Source organism: Benincasa hispida, chromosome 10, assembly GCF_027475165.1.
Source record: "Benincasa hispida cultivar pf3 chromosome 10, pf3_genome.v1.1, whole genome shotgun sequence".
NCBI lineage: Eukaryota > Viridiplantae > Streptophyta > Magnoliopsida > Cucurbitales > Cucurbitaceae > Benincasa > Benincasa hispida.
Window position 1 is genome coordinate 3,166,403 of NC_143487.1, and position 20,937 is coordinate 3,187,339.

At 29.6% G+C, this 20,937-nt stretch overlaps 2 protein-coding genes and 1 non-coding gene across 5 annotated transcripts; 2 read left to right on the plus strand and 1 right to left on the minus strand.

Moving 5' to 3' along the window:
• Positions 1-5,685: 5,685 nt before the first annotated feature.
• TRNAQ-CUG (transfer RNA glutamine (anticodon CUG)) lies at positions 5,686-5,757 on the minus strand. Its single transcript has one exon. It is a non-coding gene; the product is annotated as a tRNA-Gln (tRNA).
• A 5,556-nt stretch (positions 5,758-11,313) lies between these two features.
• LOC120087562 (trichohyalin-like protein) lies at positions 11,314-16,487 on the plus strand. Of its 3 annotated transcripts, none has more exons than XM_039044366.2 (4): positions 11,314-11,589; positions 11,710-12,095; positions 12,205-12,318; positions 14,945-16,487. In XM_039044366.2, the coding sequence occupies exons 2-4, from the start codon at positions 11,823-11,825 to the stop codon at positions 16,244-16,246; spliced, it is 1,689 nt and encodes a 562-aa protein (XP_038900294.1). In that variant the 5' UTR covers positions 11,314-11,589; positions 11,710-11,822; the 3' UTR covers positions 16,247-16,487. The 3 variants fall into 3 exon arrangements, with proteins under 3 accessions (XP_038900294.1, XP_038900293.1, XP_038900292.1); XM_039044365.2 differs by having other exon boundaries at positions 11,320-11,589; positions 11,715-12,095; XM_039044364.2 differs by having other exon boundaries at positions 11,557-12,095.
• A 2,174-nt stretch (positions 16,488-18,661) lies between these two features.
• LOC120088551 (NAC domain-containing protein 40-like) lies at positions 18,662-20,476 on the plus strand. The gene is made up of 4 exons (XM_039045940.2): positions 18,662-19,190; positions 19,283-19,536; positions 19,616-19,888; positions 20,030-20,476. The coding sequence occupies exons 1-4, from the start codon at positions 19,001-19,003 to the stop codon at positions 20,339-20,341; spliced, it is 1,029 nt and encodes a 342-aa protein (XP_038901868.1). The 5' UTR covers positions 18,662-19,000; the 3' UTR covers positions 20,342-20,476.
• The last annotated feature ends 461 nt before the right edge of the window (positions 20,477-20,937 follow it).

Below are 20,937 nucleotides of genomic sequence, written 5' to 3' on the forward strand. Positions count from 1 at the left end.
TTATATTTGGCATGTAATATTCAAACTCCATTACAATAACATAAATCATAATATATTCGAGCAATTTGACATTCATATATATATATATATATAGCTTGCGTTGAACCACAACTCCTCACTCTGTCACTTCCAAATAAAGCAAAGCAAATTGACAACATTTAATAATGACAGTGATATTATTAAAATATCATACAAAACTATAATAATTTAGAAATTAGAGAAAGAAAAAAAAATTGGAATCAGTTTTAAATTATGGGAATTACAAAATGCATGATTAGTTAACCCTTTTTAAAGTACTTATTTATTTCACCTGTGAATTTTTAAAAGTATCTAATATATCAAATTTTCAAAGTAAAAAGTATCTAATAAATATTTAAAAAATTCAAAAACCAATTGCTCCATGGTCCTGGTTGGTATCCATTTCATTTTTTGTTTTTGATTTCGAAAATTAAAAAGCTATTTTTTAAATTTTCAAAAGTTTGGCTTGATATTTTAAATCATTGGTAAAAAGTAGATAACAAATGAATAAATTTAGAGATATAAGTAGTGTTTATAAGCTTAAATTTCAAAAACAAAAAACTTAAAATCAAATGATTATCAAACAGAGTCTAAACTTTTAAAATCTTTGAATTGTTTAAAATTTAATAGTTCAATTGAAAATTTAAGTATTTGAATATAAAATCACTATAAATCTTTCAAGACTCAAATTTGTAATTTAAGATGTTTTTATTTTCCTTGTATATACAGAGGATGCGTTTTTTCAAAAAGATTTAATCAGAAGCTAGAAAAAGAAATAATAAAAAATATAAATGTATGTACTTTGTTATGAATGAAGCCATAGAAATTTGAATCTAAAATAAATAATTTCAAATGAGATTATATAATGCAATACATCCAATGACTATGGAATAGGAACCATTCAAATATGTATACGATAAGGATGAGGAAAGAGGCGTCCATTTTCCTCTTCCCCTATTTTCATTCATTGGACTTAGAAGAATTTTATTGAATTTTCTGTTTTTCTGTGTTCATATTAATAATTTTGTTTATAAATTGTGTCATTAAATATGAATATTGGAAGTCGGTGCCTATTAACATCAATACTTACAAGTGGGCTTCGGCCCACGTACCTTTATTAATCAGCGTTCTATAGTAAACCATAGGCCGTAATTTAATTAGAATCACTAATATTTTATTCCAAACAAATATCATTATCAGTCAAAAATTTATAGGATTAAAAATCTAGAGTTTCAATATTGAATTAGGTGGTAAAGCGATTTTATAAAAGATATCTCAAAAAATCATTTTACATTTTGGCCATTCACTATTTTGGCACATTGTTTATCGATATTTTACTCTACTTTCATCTTGTTCGACTCATGTTAGATGTAATTTCATCTTTAAAATGTTAATATAATCTTAACAGTATGGATTAAAATAAATATTTTTAAAAATCAAGAACTAAAACAAATATTTTTTAAAATTTAAGGACTAAAGCATGATAGGATTTAAATTAAATTTGTATTTATGAAGTACGAGTGTCTTTCTCCGTGGGACCGTCACAAATTGAAGGAATAGTCATTGTTTTTCAATGTTTGTTCATAGTATGTGACTATGTGATAAGATTGGAATCATTATTTGATTTTAACTCCGAAAAATATTATGATATTATTGAATAATGGATATGGCTAAACAACGTGGCTAAGTCTAATCAAAGATTTTTAAAAAAAAAATATCAAACATGCATCCAAGTAATCATTTTTTTATAGTACACAATGGGCAAGAATGAAGAATCGAATTGTCGATATTAGATAAAATATCAATTTTATCAATTGAGATATGTCTAAATTGGTATATCAAAGTAATCAATAGACAAACATCGTTACATTTTCTATTTTATTTTAATGGAACAAATTTTTAAGTCAAAAGGTAAAATTGAAATTTTCAAAATTAAGTACAACATAATTGAAACTTGTCCGAAAGATTAAAAAGCTTTTAATCCTCAAACTTTCATATAGTAATGATCTAATATTTGAACTTTAGATGGTAATGATTTAATTCTTATACTCTCAATTTAATTTTAGTATTTAGTAATGTAGTTCGTACATTTTCAAATTTGTAATAATTTAATCCTCGTTGTAAGAAAAAAACAATTTAACCTCGTAAGAAAAAGCTTATTGATCTTGCTATGCAAGAAAACTCATTGAATCTTAACACAAATTTTCACGATAAGAATTAAAGTCTTGTTTGAAAATAAAAAATTACTTCTAAAATATTATTCTTGTTTTGTTATCTATTTTTTAGGTGTCTTCAAAACCAACGCCAAAATTTGGAAATAACTTATTTTTATATATATAATTTGATTAATAATTTAAATGGTCGGTTAAGAAAAATAAAAACCATGATAAAAAAAGTGGTAAGAAAAAAAAAATCAAATGATTACCAAATGAAAAAAAAAATTATTAAAAATTTTAAAGTATAAAAACTACATTCTTCTTAGGGCTAACAAGAGAAATAGAAAATTCTAAGGTTTCATTTGGAAAATTGACAAAAAGGTTTCAAAATTATAAAAGTAACAAAACGAATTTATATAGTAGAAAATACTAATTAGTAAATGACAAAACCACCATAAAACAACAAAATTAAGTATAAACGATAATGTAAAGATATAGTTCTTAAAAAAAAACTCAAATATCACAGATACACTCTACCTAAACATTCTAGAACCACAAATACACAATATCTAAACATTTCAGAAGCAAGCAAAAATTAAAAATCATTAAATATGGTCCTTAACGCTTCCAGGTGCCTATAGAATGTGTGTATGCGAGGGAAGATCACAACTAGGTGGTGGGGGTTATTAGAAACTTATGGATGTCTACAACGACGAACTTCCTCCGAGATGAAAAAGAGCAAAGTTGATTGTACCAGTAAAGTTGTTATTGGCAAGTGAGTATTTGAAAGAATTGCAACTTCAGGATGATGTGACTATTAGAAATATGATTGCGTTTGACATCAAACCAGTTGTAGGGAGTTTCATCGTCTTCATTCCATGTGACCACTTTGATTATAAGATCTTACAAGTCAACTTTAAACACTATCAATCTCAGAACGTCATTGTTGAAAACGATGTTCAAAGTAGAAACAAAAGCATGAAACATGTGTGCGAGCAAAAAAAGTTAGCGACCTGGCGAGGGTGGTTGTCAAAAGCTAGCCAAGACGATGGAATTCAAGGAAGGGTTGCTGAACCAACAATTGTATTGAGAAAGAGAAAAGGAGATTTTTGGGGCCGCTAAGTGAAGAAGATGAAGAAAATGAGATTTAGAGTTTCTTTTCGTTATCTACTACTGCTACTATTAATAATAATAAACTGAACGAAAAAAATATATTTATATATACATGCACATGTTTCAAACATTTAAAGTATAATCCCCACATATATATATTTATTTTTAAGCACAACAAATCATTTTACATGTTTTTACATGAAAATTTGAAAACATTGAAAATATGGGGAAAAAAATATCAAATTAATTTGATAACAATATGTATAAAATAATGAAAAGAATATTTAGATATAATTGAATTTGAAACAAACATCTAAACAAATCGAAAACTAGTTAGATAAAATCAAATTCGATAATAAAAGATAAATTTAAATATAAATTAGAGAGAAAAATCAAGAAGTTTTTGTTTATTGTGATGGATTCGATAAGTAAATAGATACAATCTAATTTGATAATAAATTATAAATTCGAATATAATTCAATGAAGAAAAATCAAGAAGATAACTTGCTTATTTACAATTACACTGTATTCAAAATTTCATTTTCATTTTAACTTCAATATTTACACTGTATTTATAACTTCATCAACCATAAAACATAGGAAGAAGTCAAACTCGTTGTAAAGACATAACAAAATGGGCAAGATTACAAAAGTGAATACTTATTTGTTTATCAAAAAGACAAATTAATTGTATAATAACATAATAAGATGATTACGAATAAAAGATGATTAAAAAATGCAAAAATGATAACATTTAAATGAAATATACAGTTTGTTATATGATAATATGTATAAAATATTGAGTAAAATCTTAATTAGGATAAAAAAATTTAATATGAATTTAAAATAATAAAACAATATAAAATCTATAGATATATTATAAATTAAAATCAAAATTGTGATAAACAAATTAAAGATTTGACTAATTCTGAATATTTTTCGAGAAGTGGTTAAATCAAATCAAAACATAGATGAAACCGCTAATTCAAATTTTAAAATGGGAAAAGAATTCGGTACCTTTATCTCTGGAATCCATTAGGTTGAAGTCTGATAACCAACGATTCCATTTACATTGTATTTATTAAAAATTGATACACAATCTCGTAATAGACGATTCCATTTATACTGTATTTCTATTGAGAATTTACACAGTACTCGAAAAAACTGTTAGTCGTCCATACCAGGAATTAGAAAAATATACATCATGTGCACGGCACGTTTTTGTCAAAAATCTTATTATTTTTATTTTTTTTTAAATAAAAATAAGAAGACACTCCTGATTTTTCTATGTCCTCCAATTTCCTTCTTATTACCAAAAAAGAGAGTCTAATAATCACAAATCGTAGTTTAGCGAATTGTTATCCGAAGACGATCGCCCTGGCTTTTGCTTCTGTAGCCCGTTGCTCTATTGGGCTAGCCCAAATCAAATGTTTGGGCCTGGACAGAGGTAGCCCATATGAAAGATTTGAGCAGATCCCCCTATGCTAACTCTCTTTACCGATGTTCTTCAGAAAAATAAAACAAAAATAAACAAAAATCTCTTTAGCAATTTCATTAAAATTTAACTGCAAAGGAAAACATATGAACATACTTCATCCTTAATCACAATTAACGAAAATCAAATCAACCATATTCTTTTTCTTTCTGTGCAAAACATGAGTGAGTATGAATGAATTCCAGGAACAACGTGATCAAATATATATTTAAATTGCAATCCGAAACATTTCACAATGTGTCACGTGTTATTTTTGTTTGATGAAAAAATAAGAAAAACAAACCAACTACAAATTTGTACCACATGACACAATTATATGAAACTACTCAAAATAGGAGTAGAAAATAGAGAAGACCACTACTCCTTCCAAGCCTGAGTTTCAAATGATTGCGCTAACACATTACTATTCTAAACCTGACCTCGATGAATAAATAAGTCTGAGAAATATCCAGACTAATATTATTCAGTTAGTTGACCACTTTCAAGTAGTCAGATTTGTTGAGAATTCCACATTGAAAAAACGAAGGGGACTCACACTCTTTATAAGATAGATGAGTTACTACTCTCATTGTCAATTGGTTTTGAGATGGAATCCCATACTCTCTAACATGGTATCATAGACCATAAAGCTCAAACGAGTAATGTCGGTCCAATAAAAAGAAATGGTAAGAATTGTGAAAATTGTGTCCATCCAATACAATAATTTTGATGTTTTATCATGTAATTTGCTATATGGTATGGTTATTTGAGAAAGAAAAATGACGTGTCTTTCTTCTTTTTCCTTTTTAATGGATGAAAAATGGCATCTTATCATTAAGGAAAAAATAACATGTCACATTTCCCATTCAGATACGTCTCTTCGTTTCCTTTTGATAATTTTTTGGAAAAAGAGAGGGAAAAAAAGGTCCCACCGAGATTTGAACTCGGGTTACTGGATTCAGAGTCCAATGTCCTAACCACTAGACCATGGGACCATTTGTGAACATCTTTATCCACCATACAAAATTATTATATATGACATTTTTTTTGATACTTTTAGAGATTTGTTTTTTTTTTAAATAGAAAAATATATGGGGTAAACAAGTGCCACTAACCTAATATTTATTGCTAAAAGATAGTTTTCTTTTAATAATAGTTGAACTGGGTTATGTATTTGAAGGGATAAATTTAATATTAGTAAATCTAACGTCATCTTAACCTCTTAAACTTATGCTGTATTCATTATCCAATCAATTGAGAAAAAAGTTGGATGTGTGCAGGGTTATCTCTTATGTAAGATTGAAAATTAAATAATATAACACATGATAATAGAAATGACAAGAAAGATGTCTGATTCTGCAAAATTTTGATTTTTGAAAGGTCATTTTCAAAATGACAACATTAAATTTGAATTAAAGATAAACAATAATTATTAAAGGGGAAAGAAAGAAAGAAAGAAATGCAATCTTTTAGAACTTAAAAACAGTGGCTTGGATGTTTGTTTGGTGAGGTAGGATTATGTGGCACATGGGTTGTTCAATAGCCTAACTTTTTGGGTAAATAGGGTCAAAGGGAGGAGGAAGAGATAGCTTTAAAAAGTGTATGGTACCTATACTAATATTATTGAGTCTAACATGGTAAAATTTAAAAGGAAAAAAAAAAAAGAAAAAAAAAAAACATAAAATTTTTATTGTATCTAAAAGTCACCAACAAGTTCCTTTTGTACCTTTTTACCCCTTATTTTGTCTTTGCTTACTACCTTCCTTAGAATATCTGTCTATCAAATTTTCTTTCATTGTTATGTACTTTGTAACTCAAAATCTTGGGGCCATAACTTTAGTATGGAACAAAAGATAAAGAAAAATCTTAACTCAAAAGATGAAAAATGCATTATAGGGAATCTCTTTCTTCTGGAAAATCTTTTCTTATCATATCCCATGCTTTCTTTTGTTATTCAAGCTTTTTTTTTTTTTGCTTTTTGGATTCAGAATGAGTCTTAAGGAATAACTTTTTGTTTTTCAAAATGAAAAAGTTTTTTTAAAAAAGATATTTCTAATTTTTTTTTATCCCATTTTCATTTGTGAATTTCAATATTTTTTAATTTTATTTTAAGCTTCACATACAACCTTTTTTTTTTTCTTCAGTAAATTAAATACATTTTTGGTCCCAACTCTATTCTCACCAATCATAATCTTTGAGGACCCAATTCCTCAAAAGAGGAAACAAACCTCTCTAATTTCTCAATTTTTTATAAAAAAAATGATGATTAAAAATATTATTAGGATCCAATATTCCAATTCTGCCCCTACTTAGTATATTCAATACAAGTCATTTTGAAGTGAATATCCACAATAATCCATTTACATTTAAAGGACCAAAAGCTGTTTCTTGTCCATCTCCATTAAGTCTTGACTCTTGACTGTGGAATTGTTGTCCAAGTAACTATGAATAAAGATACTATTTTAAATAAAAATTTAAAAACTACTTTTTTTTTATTTTTTTATTTATTTAATTTATGGAATTTAATTGCATATGTCATATATATGGATGAGTTGTTCTTAGTTAATAGAAGGGAGACTGAATTAACCCACAATGGATTAGAAGCAATGCATCTTTAGCTAAATGATGTGCTGATCAAGTGAAATGGCCTTTCTAACTTTGATTCATTACACTCAAAGGTATCATTTGACTAAGTAATTTACGTTGGCCCATTCATTTGATTAATCAACAAGTAAACTTTTGGAGGCATTTGGTTGGATAAATTGAAAAGTCCGAATTGTAGTTTTGTTTATAGAATTAATTATAAGCTTAGATTAGTATTGCCACATTAATCACTCAATAGTTGAGTTGGATTTAGATTGACATTCTCTCTACCATGTATATACTATAATTATACGTCTTGTTTGTTTCCTCTGACTTAATATGATATCAAAATTATGTTTTTGACTCAACTGTATTGATACAATATAAACTTTTAGTGCAGAGTAAAGAAGCTGTCTTTGGAAATATTGAAGATTTATGATTGAGTTGTACCGAATTATTTTGTATTAGATATGTGTTTCCTGGTCATATATACATGAGTATAAACAATTCTAACTAATTAACACATGCACTCTAATAGATTGGGAATGCGAACAAGGACTCATATGATAGCTGGATTAGAGAGAATATCTGTATTAAATATGAGATCTTTTTGGCTAAACGACCAAGAAGAAGAAGCACAAGACTTAGCTCAAAATGGACAATACGATATGGTGCAAAAATTATTTATAAAGTATGTGACTTCAACATTAATCATAACCCGTAATTGAATAACACTTAATTGTTGTACCGAACATATAGGTGGAAGTCGTGGTTGGAAAGGAAAAGATATATTTGTCTTTTTGTTGTGAACATTTTACACAGACACAATAATGGCGGGCGTGTATGAAAACTAATGAAAATGAAGAAATGATTTGACATTAGGAAAGATTATCGAAGGAAGAAGAAGATCAGGTTTAGGGGGAAAGAAAAAAGATGTTGGAAGTTTCAGATCCATCCATGGAAGTTGTGACAGAATCTCAGTGGAAGCTCTCAACTTCATCAGGTTTCTATGTGTTTGTAGTGTAGTGATTTATGTTTTTGATTAATAATTATGTGAATCATATTGGAAACAGCAAACACATGTGAACATGAATATCCTTTGTGAATATGGGGTAAAATTATGAAGACAAATTAATAATAACAAGGGGGGGTTGAGAATAAAAAAGGGTTTCTGTAGGGACGATGAGGAAAAACAGTGTGTGGGAATTAACATGATGTGCTGTGAGGAAAGGAACAAAAGAGAGAAAGTGGGGAATATAGAGGGGGCCTATAAGTCTCTACTAAGTGTCCAATTGTCCAAGCAAGATTTGGGTGTTTTCTTATGGGGTTTTCTGTCTCAATCTTCCATCATATAACACCCATCATATTACCAACTATTTTTTGCCTGCTTCTCCCTATTTGGGTCCTACCCACTTACCTCTTCAACTCTACCACACATTCACTCATTTCATTCTCAATTGCTTATGAGAAAAGTCTCTGTGTTATCTAATATGGTACCAAAGTTTATCCACCTCAAAAGAATACCATCTTGAAGATCCCACGTTCAAAAATATTAAAGGAAGAGACCTTGTATTCTTAATAAGAATTGCTTTTGAGAAGGAATACCCCGTATCATCTATTATTCATATTACACCAATTTAACTTAAACATTACGACATTCATGGACTTAAAACTAAGAAAGTTTTATATACTAAAACATACATTTATATCTTACACTACGAAAATTACGAAAAGGCTATTTGGTAAAACATTGATTTTTTAGTTATACATTCTTTTACCACTATTGATGGTGAAATTATGCATGCAAGCAATCTTTTCTAAATTGTCGATTTATTTTGTAATTAATCTAATCGGCTACCACATCACATCATCTCATCTCATCCAAATTCTAAAAGATTGAAAAATGTCACACCTACTATAATAAATTGGACCCATGAAATTAAGGACTTAAAATAAAATTATTCAAAATTACCGACCTTATTAGAAAATTTTAGATGGATATATCAAGATACAAAATCAGTGAATAATTTTAATTTATTTGATATCAACCCAATAAACAACTTTCTACTCTTGATAATGGAAGGTATGTTATGAATAATGATGACTATTCTTTGAAATTAATTTTTTTTTCATAGAAATAGTATGTTAATGCTTTTTTCTCCCATAATAATATGATAATAATCTTAATCCTGTGTGTTTAGATCTTGGATTATCTGGTAAAATAATGCATATTAGAAACAACATATAAAAAAATGAAATAAATTAATCACCACGAGTTTGTCTCATGGGCTGGATGATATCAATGATTGATGCAAATGCAACAGTATTATTATCTCATCATTCATTACCAACAGTGATATAGAATTGAGTTATTTAATAGTGATAGGGTTGTGGGACTGTTAATAAATAATTATTTCTTCATCTTTAAAAATTAGAGATATGAACCAATACATTTATAACCCACATGCAATGCAATTTTCTTTTCTTCTTATTTATATATCATATTTTGCACATCATAAACAAACTAACTGTGAGTCAGGCTGTATTTTGGATTGATTTGGAGAGAAATACAAATGATTATAAAAGAATTTTAACTTTTTTTTAGTAAAACATATTAGAATTAAATCCACTAAAATAAGTCACACTCTTCTTTTAAGGATCTTTTTATATATAAAAAATATTTAAAAATATTTACATTTTATAGTAAAAACATTCTAAAAGTACAAAACACTTTAAATTTTTTTGCTATAAAATGTAAATATTTTTAAAATTTTTCTATGTATAAGAATTTCCCCTTCTTTTTTCTTTCTTTTCTTTCCTTTTTATATCCTTTTTAAAATTTGTTATTTACTAACTTTTGGATTATCTTAAAAGCAAATGTAATTTTAATAATTTAATTTTTAATTTTTATCATTTAAAACTAAATTTTAGTTTATATATATATATAGATATATATAATCTTATCTAAATAATTATTTAATAATTATAATAATATTATGTCAATTTTAGTTAATATATCTAGATAATTTTGTATTTATTTATTAAATATTTGTAACCAACTTGTTCGAATATAAAATTGAAATTTTCGAAACACTAATATGCTTCATATTATAACTAATTTTACAAAAAACATAAATACTTGCAATTACTTTAAAAGCCACAGAAATCCCCGACGATGCCTTCTAGTTGACAATTTGGTGAATGTGTATGGATAGTTGGAAGTGTTCAAATGACTTAACAATTTAAACAACCGTACTATCCCAACCCAAAATATAAGGGTTGAGGGTCGTGGATTGGCTAAAACAAATTTGGGTTGATAAAAACCAACCCAACTCAACCCAAATTACATAAACATATATACATTTCTTTTATTTAAAATTTGATTGATATGATGTTTGTCATTGTTTAAAGTTGGTAATAGATATTATATAGAAAATTGGTATTTAACATCTAAAGTTTATGAGGTTTTAGTTATTAGTTGTGTGTTGTACATAAATTTACATATTTTCAATTAAGAAGAAAAAAAAATAGTTATAACCCGACAACTCAATCCGACTTTTAAGAGTTGGGTTGGATTGAGTTAGAGCCATTATTCATGTCTTTTGGATTGCCAACCCAATAGAGTTAAATTTTCAAATATTTTGAGTTGGTTAAAAAAATACTTTAAGCTAACTCATGTACACCCTATCAGTAGTTGAGGAAGGATATTTGTGCAAATATATGAAATTACAAGGGTTGTTTATGGGCAAAAAAAAGGATTTTTTTTTTAGTATATATTAAAAAGAGAACATTCCAGCCGAGCTCAACGAGGAGCAAGGAGACAATAATGTAAATACACAGAACCCAGTCAAGATTCTAAAATCGCTCCATTTACACATGCACGTCGCTGATTGATTGTTGGATGCTCACGTGTCTGCCACGTCATCTTTCATTTCCTCTTTCCCTCTTAAGATTTCCGAAACAAAGGTAGTGTTATTCCCATTCCCATTCAAACAAACAAACACAATTCTTTCTTTCTTTCTTTCTTTCTTTCTCTTTCTCACTTTCTTACTGGGTTTTGAGATCTCTTTGAGTCAAGTCGCAAGACTGACCCGCCCGACCCAAAAGTAGAATCTTCAAATAATTTCTATATTTTTTCTTCGCTGAATTCAAGGCTTACTGTTCGAGATTTGCCTTCTATAAAGCCAAAATTTATCTCACTCTCACATGAACTTCACCACAATTTCTACAATACCCACCACCGAGTAAGTAAACTCTTCACAAATTTCTTCAATCTCCCGGATTTTTTCCTTTTTCATTTTGTATTTTGAATGCCATTTTTGGAAGTTGGGTTTTTGAAGCATAAATAATGTCGTCGTGGGCAGAGCAGAAAACAGAGAAGAAGAGATGTAAGATTAGAAAACGAGTGTGTTTATCCTCGCCTTCTTCTTCCACTTTGGTTCGTAAGTACAGATTTAAGAAACCCCCCACGTGGAAAATGAGCACAAAATCTCACTCTTCCAAGTTATCCACTGGCGACCTCCCTAACCGGTCGCCGTCGTGCTCACTCGACGGCGGAGGAAAAGGGAAAGAAGGCTCTGTTTCAGTGTCAGCACGGAAATCGGCGGGGAATAATTCTCAGAAGTTGAAGAACAATTCAGATGTTGTTGAAGAGAAGAAAGAGTTAATGAAAACACGGGAAATGGTTTCGCAGATCTCGCATTCGTGTTTATCAGATCCGGATCGGAGTATGAAGAACACAAAAACAGAGGTGAGTTTAGTCAAAATGGGAATTGGGAATTGTGTTAAATTTTTGGGTTATTGAAATCTGAGAAAGTGGGATTTGAAATTTGATTGAATAATGGATAAATTATTTGTAGAAAGATGAGGTTGGGAGAGTACACAGAAGAAGAGGGTCGGCATCTTCTTTGAGGATTGGAATAGGAGAAATGGTGGGTGGTTCGAATTTTCATGGCAATGACTGTTTAATGGAGGTACGATTCATCTATTATTATTGCTTCCTTTCCACGAAATCATAATTCTTCGTTTCTTCCTCTTCTTCTTTTGATTTTAATTTTAATTTTAGCTCCACTGTTTTCAATCCCATCAACCCATCCCTTGCTTTCGTTGCTGTCATTTTCCACCTGTACTTCTGCGGCAACCTTTTTTCTCCTTTCCTTTTCATGATTCCCTTCTCTTTCTTCTTTGTTTTTTTTTTTTTTTTTTTTTTAAAATTTAATTTGAATCTTTTAAATTTTTAGTTTAAGAAAGAATCCAAATTATTAATGGTTTATTTCGTTATTCTCATTGGTAAAATAAGAATTTCTTTTCGGTGTAATTATTTGCTTGTTGTTTAGCACATAGCTAAGCAATAAAGAGAGTCTATCAACAACTGACTTCGACAGATAGTCTATTGATGACGGATCATGATAGATATATATAATTGACACTTATAAATGTTTATCACCGTATCGATAGATAATAACATTTTTATTATAAATTTATAAGTAAGTTAGCTCATTTTGTTTAACTCAGATTTTAATAGAAAAACAAACTCATAATTATCAAGGTAATCGATGTGATTTGATTAAAGACGACTTAAGAAAAAAATATTTTTATTTAAACATTTTTTATGAAATTTGACTAAAATACATTTGAAAAAATTATTTTAAATGGTTATTAAACGCTCCAACTCTTCCAAAATAACTTATTTTTTAAATTAAATATTAAAAAAATTATTTCAAATACACCCTAACTCATAAACTAATTTATTTATTTCAAATTAAAAAAAAAACCAATTCACATTATATATATAGGGACCACTTTGAAAGTTCAAAGCTAAAATCTCAGTGTAATAAATACTGTGACTCGTAGGGGTCCACTAACCCGACAACCCAAACAAATCGGCTAAAAAAAATTTAGTTATTAGTCATGTATTGTATATAAATTTACATATTTTTAATTAAAAAGAAAATTAAGGATTGGGTTGGATTGGAGACTTCATTTGGATTGTAACCCAACCAACCCAAATTTTTGAGTGGTTCCTAAAAATACTCTCAACCTAATTCAATCCAACACATGTACAGTCCTAGTGACTAGAGGAGCCACCGATATGATGACCATAAAAGCGGTCGCAGACTCGCTGTATTCAAACTCTATTATTTGTATATGAAAATATATAGTGGTCCATCTATTCATAGTCTTGTTTCTTAGGTTTCGTTTGACAATCATTTTGTTGTTGATTTTTGTTTTTGAAAATTAAATCTATGGACACTACTTCCACCTTTAAATTTCTTTATTTGTTATTTACTTTTCACCAATAGTTTGAAAAACCAAGCCAAATTTTGAGAACTAAAAAAAAACTAGTTTTCAAAAAGTTGTTTTTATTTTTGAAATTTAACTAAGAATTTAACCATTGTACCTAAAAAGATACGAATCATTGCAATAAATATGGACGAAATAGGCTTGATTTTAAAAAACAAAAATAAAAAAAATAAAATAGTTACCAAACGGGACATTAATTAATTGATTTTTTGTTTTTATTTTTTTAAAATTAAGTCTATAAATACTTATTTCATCTTTAAAAAATTTACATTATTATCTACTTTCTATTAATATTCTCGAAAACTAAGATTTTTTTTTAAAAAAAAAAATTAAAAAGTAGTTTGTAAAAACTCATTTGTTGTTTTTAGATTATGGTTAAAAGTTAAGTCTTTTACTTAACAAATATGAAAATCGTTATAAAAAATTGAAGGAAAATGGACTTCATTTTAAAAAATCAAATAGTTGCTAAAGGGGCTTAAACTTCTCAAAATTTTGTTTTTTTCTTTGTTTTTTCTTTGTTTTTTTTTTTATGGATGGCCTATATGGATCCAATTTTTTTAATTATTTTTTTGGATCTTTTGCTTATGATCATATGAGGATAAAATTATCAAAATAATCGTTCATTTCAAGGATGTGTTTGGTCTAAATAGTTGAGAAGTAGGAATTGTAAATTCTAATCCTTGTTTGACTTAAAAAATTTATAGGTCCTACTACTAAAACACATCAATTTTATATCTTACCAAAACAATTTACAACTTCCTATACTTTATAATTTTTTGGAGCTTACTATCCATTTCTTGTCCCAAATATTCATACAGTTTAGGTTTTCTCACTCCTTGCTCTCTCTATCTTTGTTTAGGGTTTAGATTCTCTTACTCCCCACTCTCATTTTTCTCGCTCCTTAAGGTTTTCTCATTCCTCACTTCCTATTTTTTCTCGTTACGCATTTTTCATTTTTTGCACTATTAAGTCCAAAGATAGGATTGAAAGCAAGGATGTACAATAGTGAGAACAAGGAAAGAGAGTCAATAGTGAATACTGAAAGTTAGGATATCTAGTAATGCGAGCAAGAGTTAAGAGTCGAGAGCCTTATACACATGCCGTTTGTATAATTTCCCCTCATGATAACACAATCAAAAGGTAAAAGAAAAAAAAGAAAAACTTTATGCGGAACAAAATCTATTTTGAGTTTAAATTTTGGGTCAGTGCAATTATCTCAATTTTTAAGATTTTTATTTTTTGTAAACAGGAATTGAATCAATGAATATCCTAAAATTTATTATGAATGAAATGCAGATAGAAAATGGTAATGTGGGAAAGACGACACGTCGTAAGACAAAATCGACGATAAAAACACGTTTGAAGGAAGTAAGCAATTGCCTAACGACATCAAAGGAGCTTCTAAGAGTTCTACACCATGTTTTAGGTCACGAAGAACATCCCCCATCCTCAACTTCATCTCTAATTACAGCTCTGAAATCAGAGCTGGATCGAGCCAAGACCCGAGTCGACCATTTAATCAAGGACCAAACCTTTCATGGCGATGAAATTGAAGTCCTAAGAAAGCGATTTGCAGAAGAAAAAGCGGCATGGAAATACAGAGAGAGAGCTAGATTTGGTAGCGCCATTAGTTCAATGGCAGAGGAAGTGGAGGTTGAGAAGAAACTTAGAAGACAAGCAGAGAGACTAAACAAAACCATTGCAAAAGAACTTGCCGAAGCTAAAGTTTCAGTTTCAAAAGCAATGAAAGAAGTTGAAAGGGAAAAGAGAGCGAAGGAGATTTTGGAGCAGATTTGTGAGGAATTAGCGAAAGGGATTGGAGAAGACAGAGCAGAATTCGAGGAACTGAAGAAGGAATCAGCGAAAGTTAGAGAAGAAGTGGAGAAAGAGAGGGAAATGCTTCATTTAGCGGATGTTTTAAGAGAGGAAAGAGTTCAGATGAAGCTATCGGAGGCGAAATATCAGTTTGAGGAGAAAAACGCCGCCGTGGAACGGCTGAAACACCAACTACAAGCCTATTTGGTAACCCAATTTGGAAATGAAGAGCAAAACGGCGGCGAGAATCAAGAGTATTCTTGCAATGAATTTGAGAAAATCAAGGAGTTGGAGGCTTATTTGAAGAAAATAAATTTTGGGTCATGTCAAGATTCTGAAAAATTGGTAAGGAAAGAAGAAGAAAATGAAGATTGTTCAGATGAGGAGGAGGAAAGTGATTTGCATTCAATTGAGCTCAATATGGATAACAACAACAAGAGTTACAGATGGAGTTTCGTTCATGGCGAAAAAGCGGATAATAATCAAATTCAAAGCAACAATGGAAGAAAATCGATTTCGGAGAAAATCCAATGGGGAAGCATTTGTTTGAATACGACCAACAATACCCACCAAGGAAATTCAAACACATTTGATTGGGATACATTTTCAGAGCTTTTTACACAGAAACAATTGGAGGATCTTCAGGAACTGGAGGCCGATGATGATCATCAAATCAAATCCGTCAAGTGCCTTAGAGATATTCTGTTTCCAGAATTAGATCAAAATCATAATGGGATTGCCAAAATGGATGATGAAGCTTCTTCAATGGTGAGGAAAGGATGATGACGATGAATATGCAAAAATAGATATAAAAACTATTCTCTTTATTTGTTTTTCCATTGGGGACTACTTTGCTTAAGAATATTTTCTTCTTTTTATATATTATTCAATGCTTCCAAGGGGCTAATTTTATTGGCTTAAAAGGAAGAAAGATAGGGAAATGTAAATAGAGTTGTATACAGCCACATCAGACGTCCATCATGTCCTTATATATTCTATATTATATACCCTTTTACATCTTTCATTGCTCGTTTCCTTTTATTACTTTTCTCTTATTTTCATGGGAGAGTTATAAATATAGACAATTAGATTCAAAATATTAGTAGATAATATAAAAAAAAATATAAATATAACTAAATTTAAATAGTCTATCAACGATACATATCTATCGCGGATAGATTTATCTATATTTACAATTTTTTTAAAATGATGTTATACATTTCACTTTTTTTTTCTTTTACTTTTAAGAATTCTAGAGATTGATTTGTTTGTTTTTTTTTTTACTCTTTTTGAAAGAAGTGATTGATTTGTTTGTTTTTTTTTACTCTTTTTGAAAGAAGTGATTGATTTGTTGATTTCTTTTCAATTGAGTACTTCTCATTTTCATATATTCTTATTTCTTATGCTACTATTTCCTTTCATTGCATACTACTGGTTACCATACATTTTCACCCTCTCATTTACCAAAATTTCAATTTAAAGTATAGCCATTTGATTTTGGATGACCAAGTTCTCGTATTACACGTCTAAAAAAATAATTATAGCCATTTGATTTTTTGTTAGGTAGGTTCGAAATTTAGGTGAAAAAATAATAAAGAAATTGAGAGGGAACAAGTAATGATGTTCAAAAAAATTGATGACTCGAAAAATCGATTAATCCAATCCAACTCGCACGATTTTGGGTTGGGTTTGGTTCAAATACATAAAAACTTTATGGGTTGAGTTGGTTTATGGGTTCACAAAAAATAACCCGAGCCAACCCGAACTAATCCAAACTTATTATTAATATTAAAAAGTATGTTTTTTCTTGTTACTTATAATACAATTATATATACATATATTTATTTTAATTTTACTTAATTTTATGATTTTTTAAATTATTTATTATCCACCAATTAGATTAATTTCATAGTATAATTAAAATTGATTTACAAATCTTACTTCAAAATGTGAAATTAATTAAAAAAAATATTTTACATTACCTTCTTTTTTTAAAAAAAAAGTTAAATAATGACTCCCGAATCAACCTAATCCAAATATTTCATGATTTGGTTGGATTAAATTCATTATTTAATAAGAGTTTTTTGGATTGAAGAAATTTATAACTCTAAAAATTGAATTGAGTCTAAATGTTTCAACATAATCCAATAATCCAATCAACCATGAGCATCCATAGGAGCAAACATAAATTTTTCAAAGATAAAAAACTAAAACACTAATATATATAATAAAATATTGGCTTAAATAAATTGAAATATTGCTAAGACTTTTTCAAAAGGTGGAGCCTACACTAAACAAATCATCCACCATATAATTCATAATAATTAAACTAAGTACTTCATAATTGTATGTAACTCTAGTTCAAAAGAACCCTTACCATTAGAAAACAATAGTGTTTCTAAATAAAACCATGAGTTTGATTTAATATCTTGTTGGTTTCTTGGCATTCGAATGTGGTAAGAGTTAGACACATTATCGTAAAGTTATGTAAAAAATACTGTTATATAAAATATACCATTTTCTAGTGTTTTTTAGTATAACAAGTGGCGATAGGGAGATTTAAGGGTTTGCTTAGAAGAGAATTTATATATAATATACTATTATATTTAAGGGTTTGCTTGGAAGAGAATTTATATTATGTTTTATGTTTTTAGACTCACTAGCTTCAGCAAATATGTGTTTGGCAAATAACTCGAATTCTGTCTTTGAAAACTGTTTTCGAACTCTGAAATCTAAACAATGCAAATTTTGAAACCAATATTTGTATGTTTTCATCGTATCCAAATTTTAAAATGTAGAATTATATTAAATAAAGATAAAAACATTTCGATCTTTCGTTATAAACTCAATTCAATTTTTAGAAATATAATATATATTATATAATATCAAAAAATAATAATTATATCATTTTTTAACATAAATCATATTATAAACAAACTAATAATAATATATTATCAACTAAATATCAATGAATTGATATTCAAAAACATTTTAACCAAGGTTGAATATGCTATTAAGTGTATATTTAAAAATATGAAATACGACCTAGTTTGTGCTTACATTGAATTCCTTATTTTCAAAACTTTCAATTTTTTTCAATTTAAAGAAAAAATATTGACTAGATTCTCAAATATATATTTTTTTAATGAGTCTCAACCGAAAGTGTATAACTTTGATTAAGATTTTGTAAAGAGAAGCAGATCGTCACTTTTTGAACTTACAAGTTTCCCATGGCTCGTTGGCTCCAGCGGGCAGAGAAGCTGTGGGCACGTGATAGTCGAAGGAGCATGCGCAGGGGAAAGTGTAGAACGTGAAGCTTAGGCTCACTCGAATCCGAATACTGAACCAACCCTTCAGCAGAAATGAAGAAAAGCATAACACCAAACACAAGACGGCTTAGCCAAGGTCGACGGCGGAGTCGAGAAGTTTTCTTTTACTCATTCCAAATCCTTAAAGAAACGAATTCCAATTACATTTTTCTCACTCTTCTCTTCCCATTTTAACCAACGCCAACAAACAAACGAGAAACCCCAAAAAATGGGAGGAGTTTCAAGAGAAGCAGAGATGTCAATGGCAGCTCTGTCTATGTTCCCCGGCTTCAGGTTTTCCCCCAAAGACGAAGAACTGATTCTGTTTTACCTCAAGAAGAAGCTCGAAGGCTCCGACGATAGCGTCGATGTCATTTCCGAGATCGAGATTTGTAAATTCGAGCCATGGGACTTGCCTGGTTAACTCCTTTTTCTCCTTCCTTCATTCCCATTTAAAATAATAATTGATTTTTCATCTGGTAATTTGTAGAAATTGGGTTTTGAAAAACAGGGAAGTCGAGAATTCCTTCAGAGAATGAGTGGTTTTTCTTCTCACCCAGAGGGAGAAAATACCCAAACGGAACACAGAACAAGAGAGCGACGGAATTGGGGTACTGGAAGGCCACCGGAAAAGAGCGGAATGTGAAATCAGGGTCTGAGATTATTGGTACAAAGAGGACTCTGGTTTTCCATTTAGGACGTGCTCCAACAGGGGAGAGAACAGAGTGGATTATGCACGAATATTGCTTGAATGATAAATCCCAGGTCAAATTCAACATTTCCGCTTCTGGGTTTTCTATATTATTGTAAATAATTGCAATGGAATTGTTCTATATCACTGCAGGATTCTAATTCCATGGTGGTTTGCCGTCTCCGGAAGAACAATGATTTTCGCCGGAACAATACCGACAAGGCGGCTTCTAGTAAAGTACAGGGATCCGGCGAGGAAGGAGACGGCGGAGTTGGAGAGAAGGTTGGGGGTGAAAGCGACAGATTTTCGAAGAACTGCAGTAGTAGTTTCGATTCTCATTCGCTGGAGCAAATTGATTCTGCCATTGAATCCAATCACAAACAACCGTCCGATCCGACGCTTCATGAACCTCTCAGTCGGGAAAAGGTCAGCTTCGTCATTTTCAAGTCTCTCAATTTCAGATTCACATCACATACATCACAAGTTGTTGAAATTTACCAGCGTCTAATCCATTTGACACTTTTATTTCCTAATATAACTAATGGTAATGGACCTAAATATGTGAAGGGTAATGGTGGAGACGAAGAGTTGTATGCGGATCTATTGAAAGACGACATAGTTACACTGGATGATAGCTTGGTATGTACAACACATAATCCAACCTCTCTAATCATGAACTTCTCAGAATCAGAGAAATATGACCACTTGCCTGCACAAACTGCCTTACCAGAGGTGAAGGCGTTGCCGTGTCAGGGCAGTGCCACTAGGAGAATCAAATTAAAGAAGCAGGAGCCTAACGACAAACAAATGAACGTCACAATTCTAACCTTTCTATTTCTCATCATATTTGTGGCTTGTTTTCGTGTAGTTTGGTGGTAGAGTAGCATGTTTGTGCCATTCATTGTCACGAATAATTATCATTACATATACATATACATTTATTCCCTCTTCTTTGTATAATTGAATTGTTACCACTTCCTAATTATGTGAAATTATATGTTTTGGCCTTGCTCATCTTTTCGGTTTTCAACAAATCAAATGTGGAGTCCAGAATTTAACTTCCAACTACAACATCCTGAAGTAGATGTTACAATAATCATTTTATGTTTTGCATATTATGTATTTTTTCAACGACTTACGTTGAGATTTTGGTTATGATTATTGACTTACCTGTTAGGGTTAGTCTTCGATGATATAATGAGGTTCCAAAATATAGATTTGTCTTTTAAATTTTCTTTCTTAAAAAAAAAAAAAAAATTCATGTCTCAGATATTTTATATGGCTATTTAGTCTCTAAACATATTTAAAATGATCACTATACTAATCTTGATTATTGTATTATTTGACTATTCAATATTTTTCTTAACTAACTTATGTAACTCTAGTTTTGCTACATCAACTTGTCAAATACATACCCTTGTGAATGTCATAATATTTATAGAGTGAAAAACAATATTGTTATAAGTAATTATGGA

What these genes read in the sequence shown, in the direction of transcription:
- LOC120087562 (XM_039044364.2), top strand. Translation starts at nt 11,694, where the DNA reads ATGTCGTCGTGGGCAGAGCAGAAAACAGAGAAGAAGAGATGTAAGATT. An exon ending in TGAAGAACACAAAAACAGAG is followed by an intron (nt 12,096 to 12,204) that starts GTGAGTTTAGTC and finishes AATTATTTGTAG; the next exon opens with AAAGATGAGGTTGGGAGAGT. An exon ending in GCAATGACTGTTTAATGGAG is followed by an intron (nt 12,319 to 14,944) that starts GTACGATTCATC and finishes AATGAAATGCAG; the next exon opens with ATAGAAAATGGTAATGTGGG.
- LOC120088551 (XM_039045940.2), top strand. Translation starts at nt 19,001, where the DNA reads ATGGGAGGAGTTTCAAGAGAAGCAGAGATGTCAATGGCAGCTCTGTCT. An exon ending in GCTTGAATGATAAATCCCAG is followed by an intron (nt 19,537 to 19,615) that starts GTCAAATTCAAC and finishes ATATCACTGCAG; the next exon opens with GATTCTAATTCCATGGTGGT. An exon ending in AACCTCTCAGTCGGGAAAAG is followed by an intron (nt 19,889 to 20,029) that starts GTCAGCTTCGTC and finishes AAATATGTGAAG; the next exon opens with GGTAATGGTGGAGACGAAGA.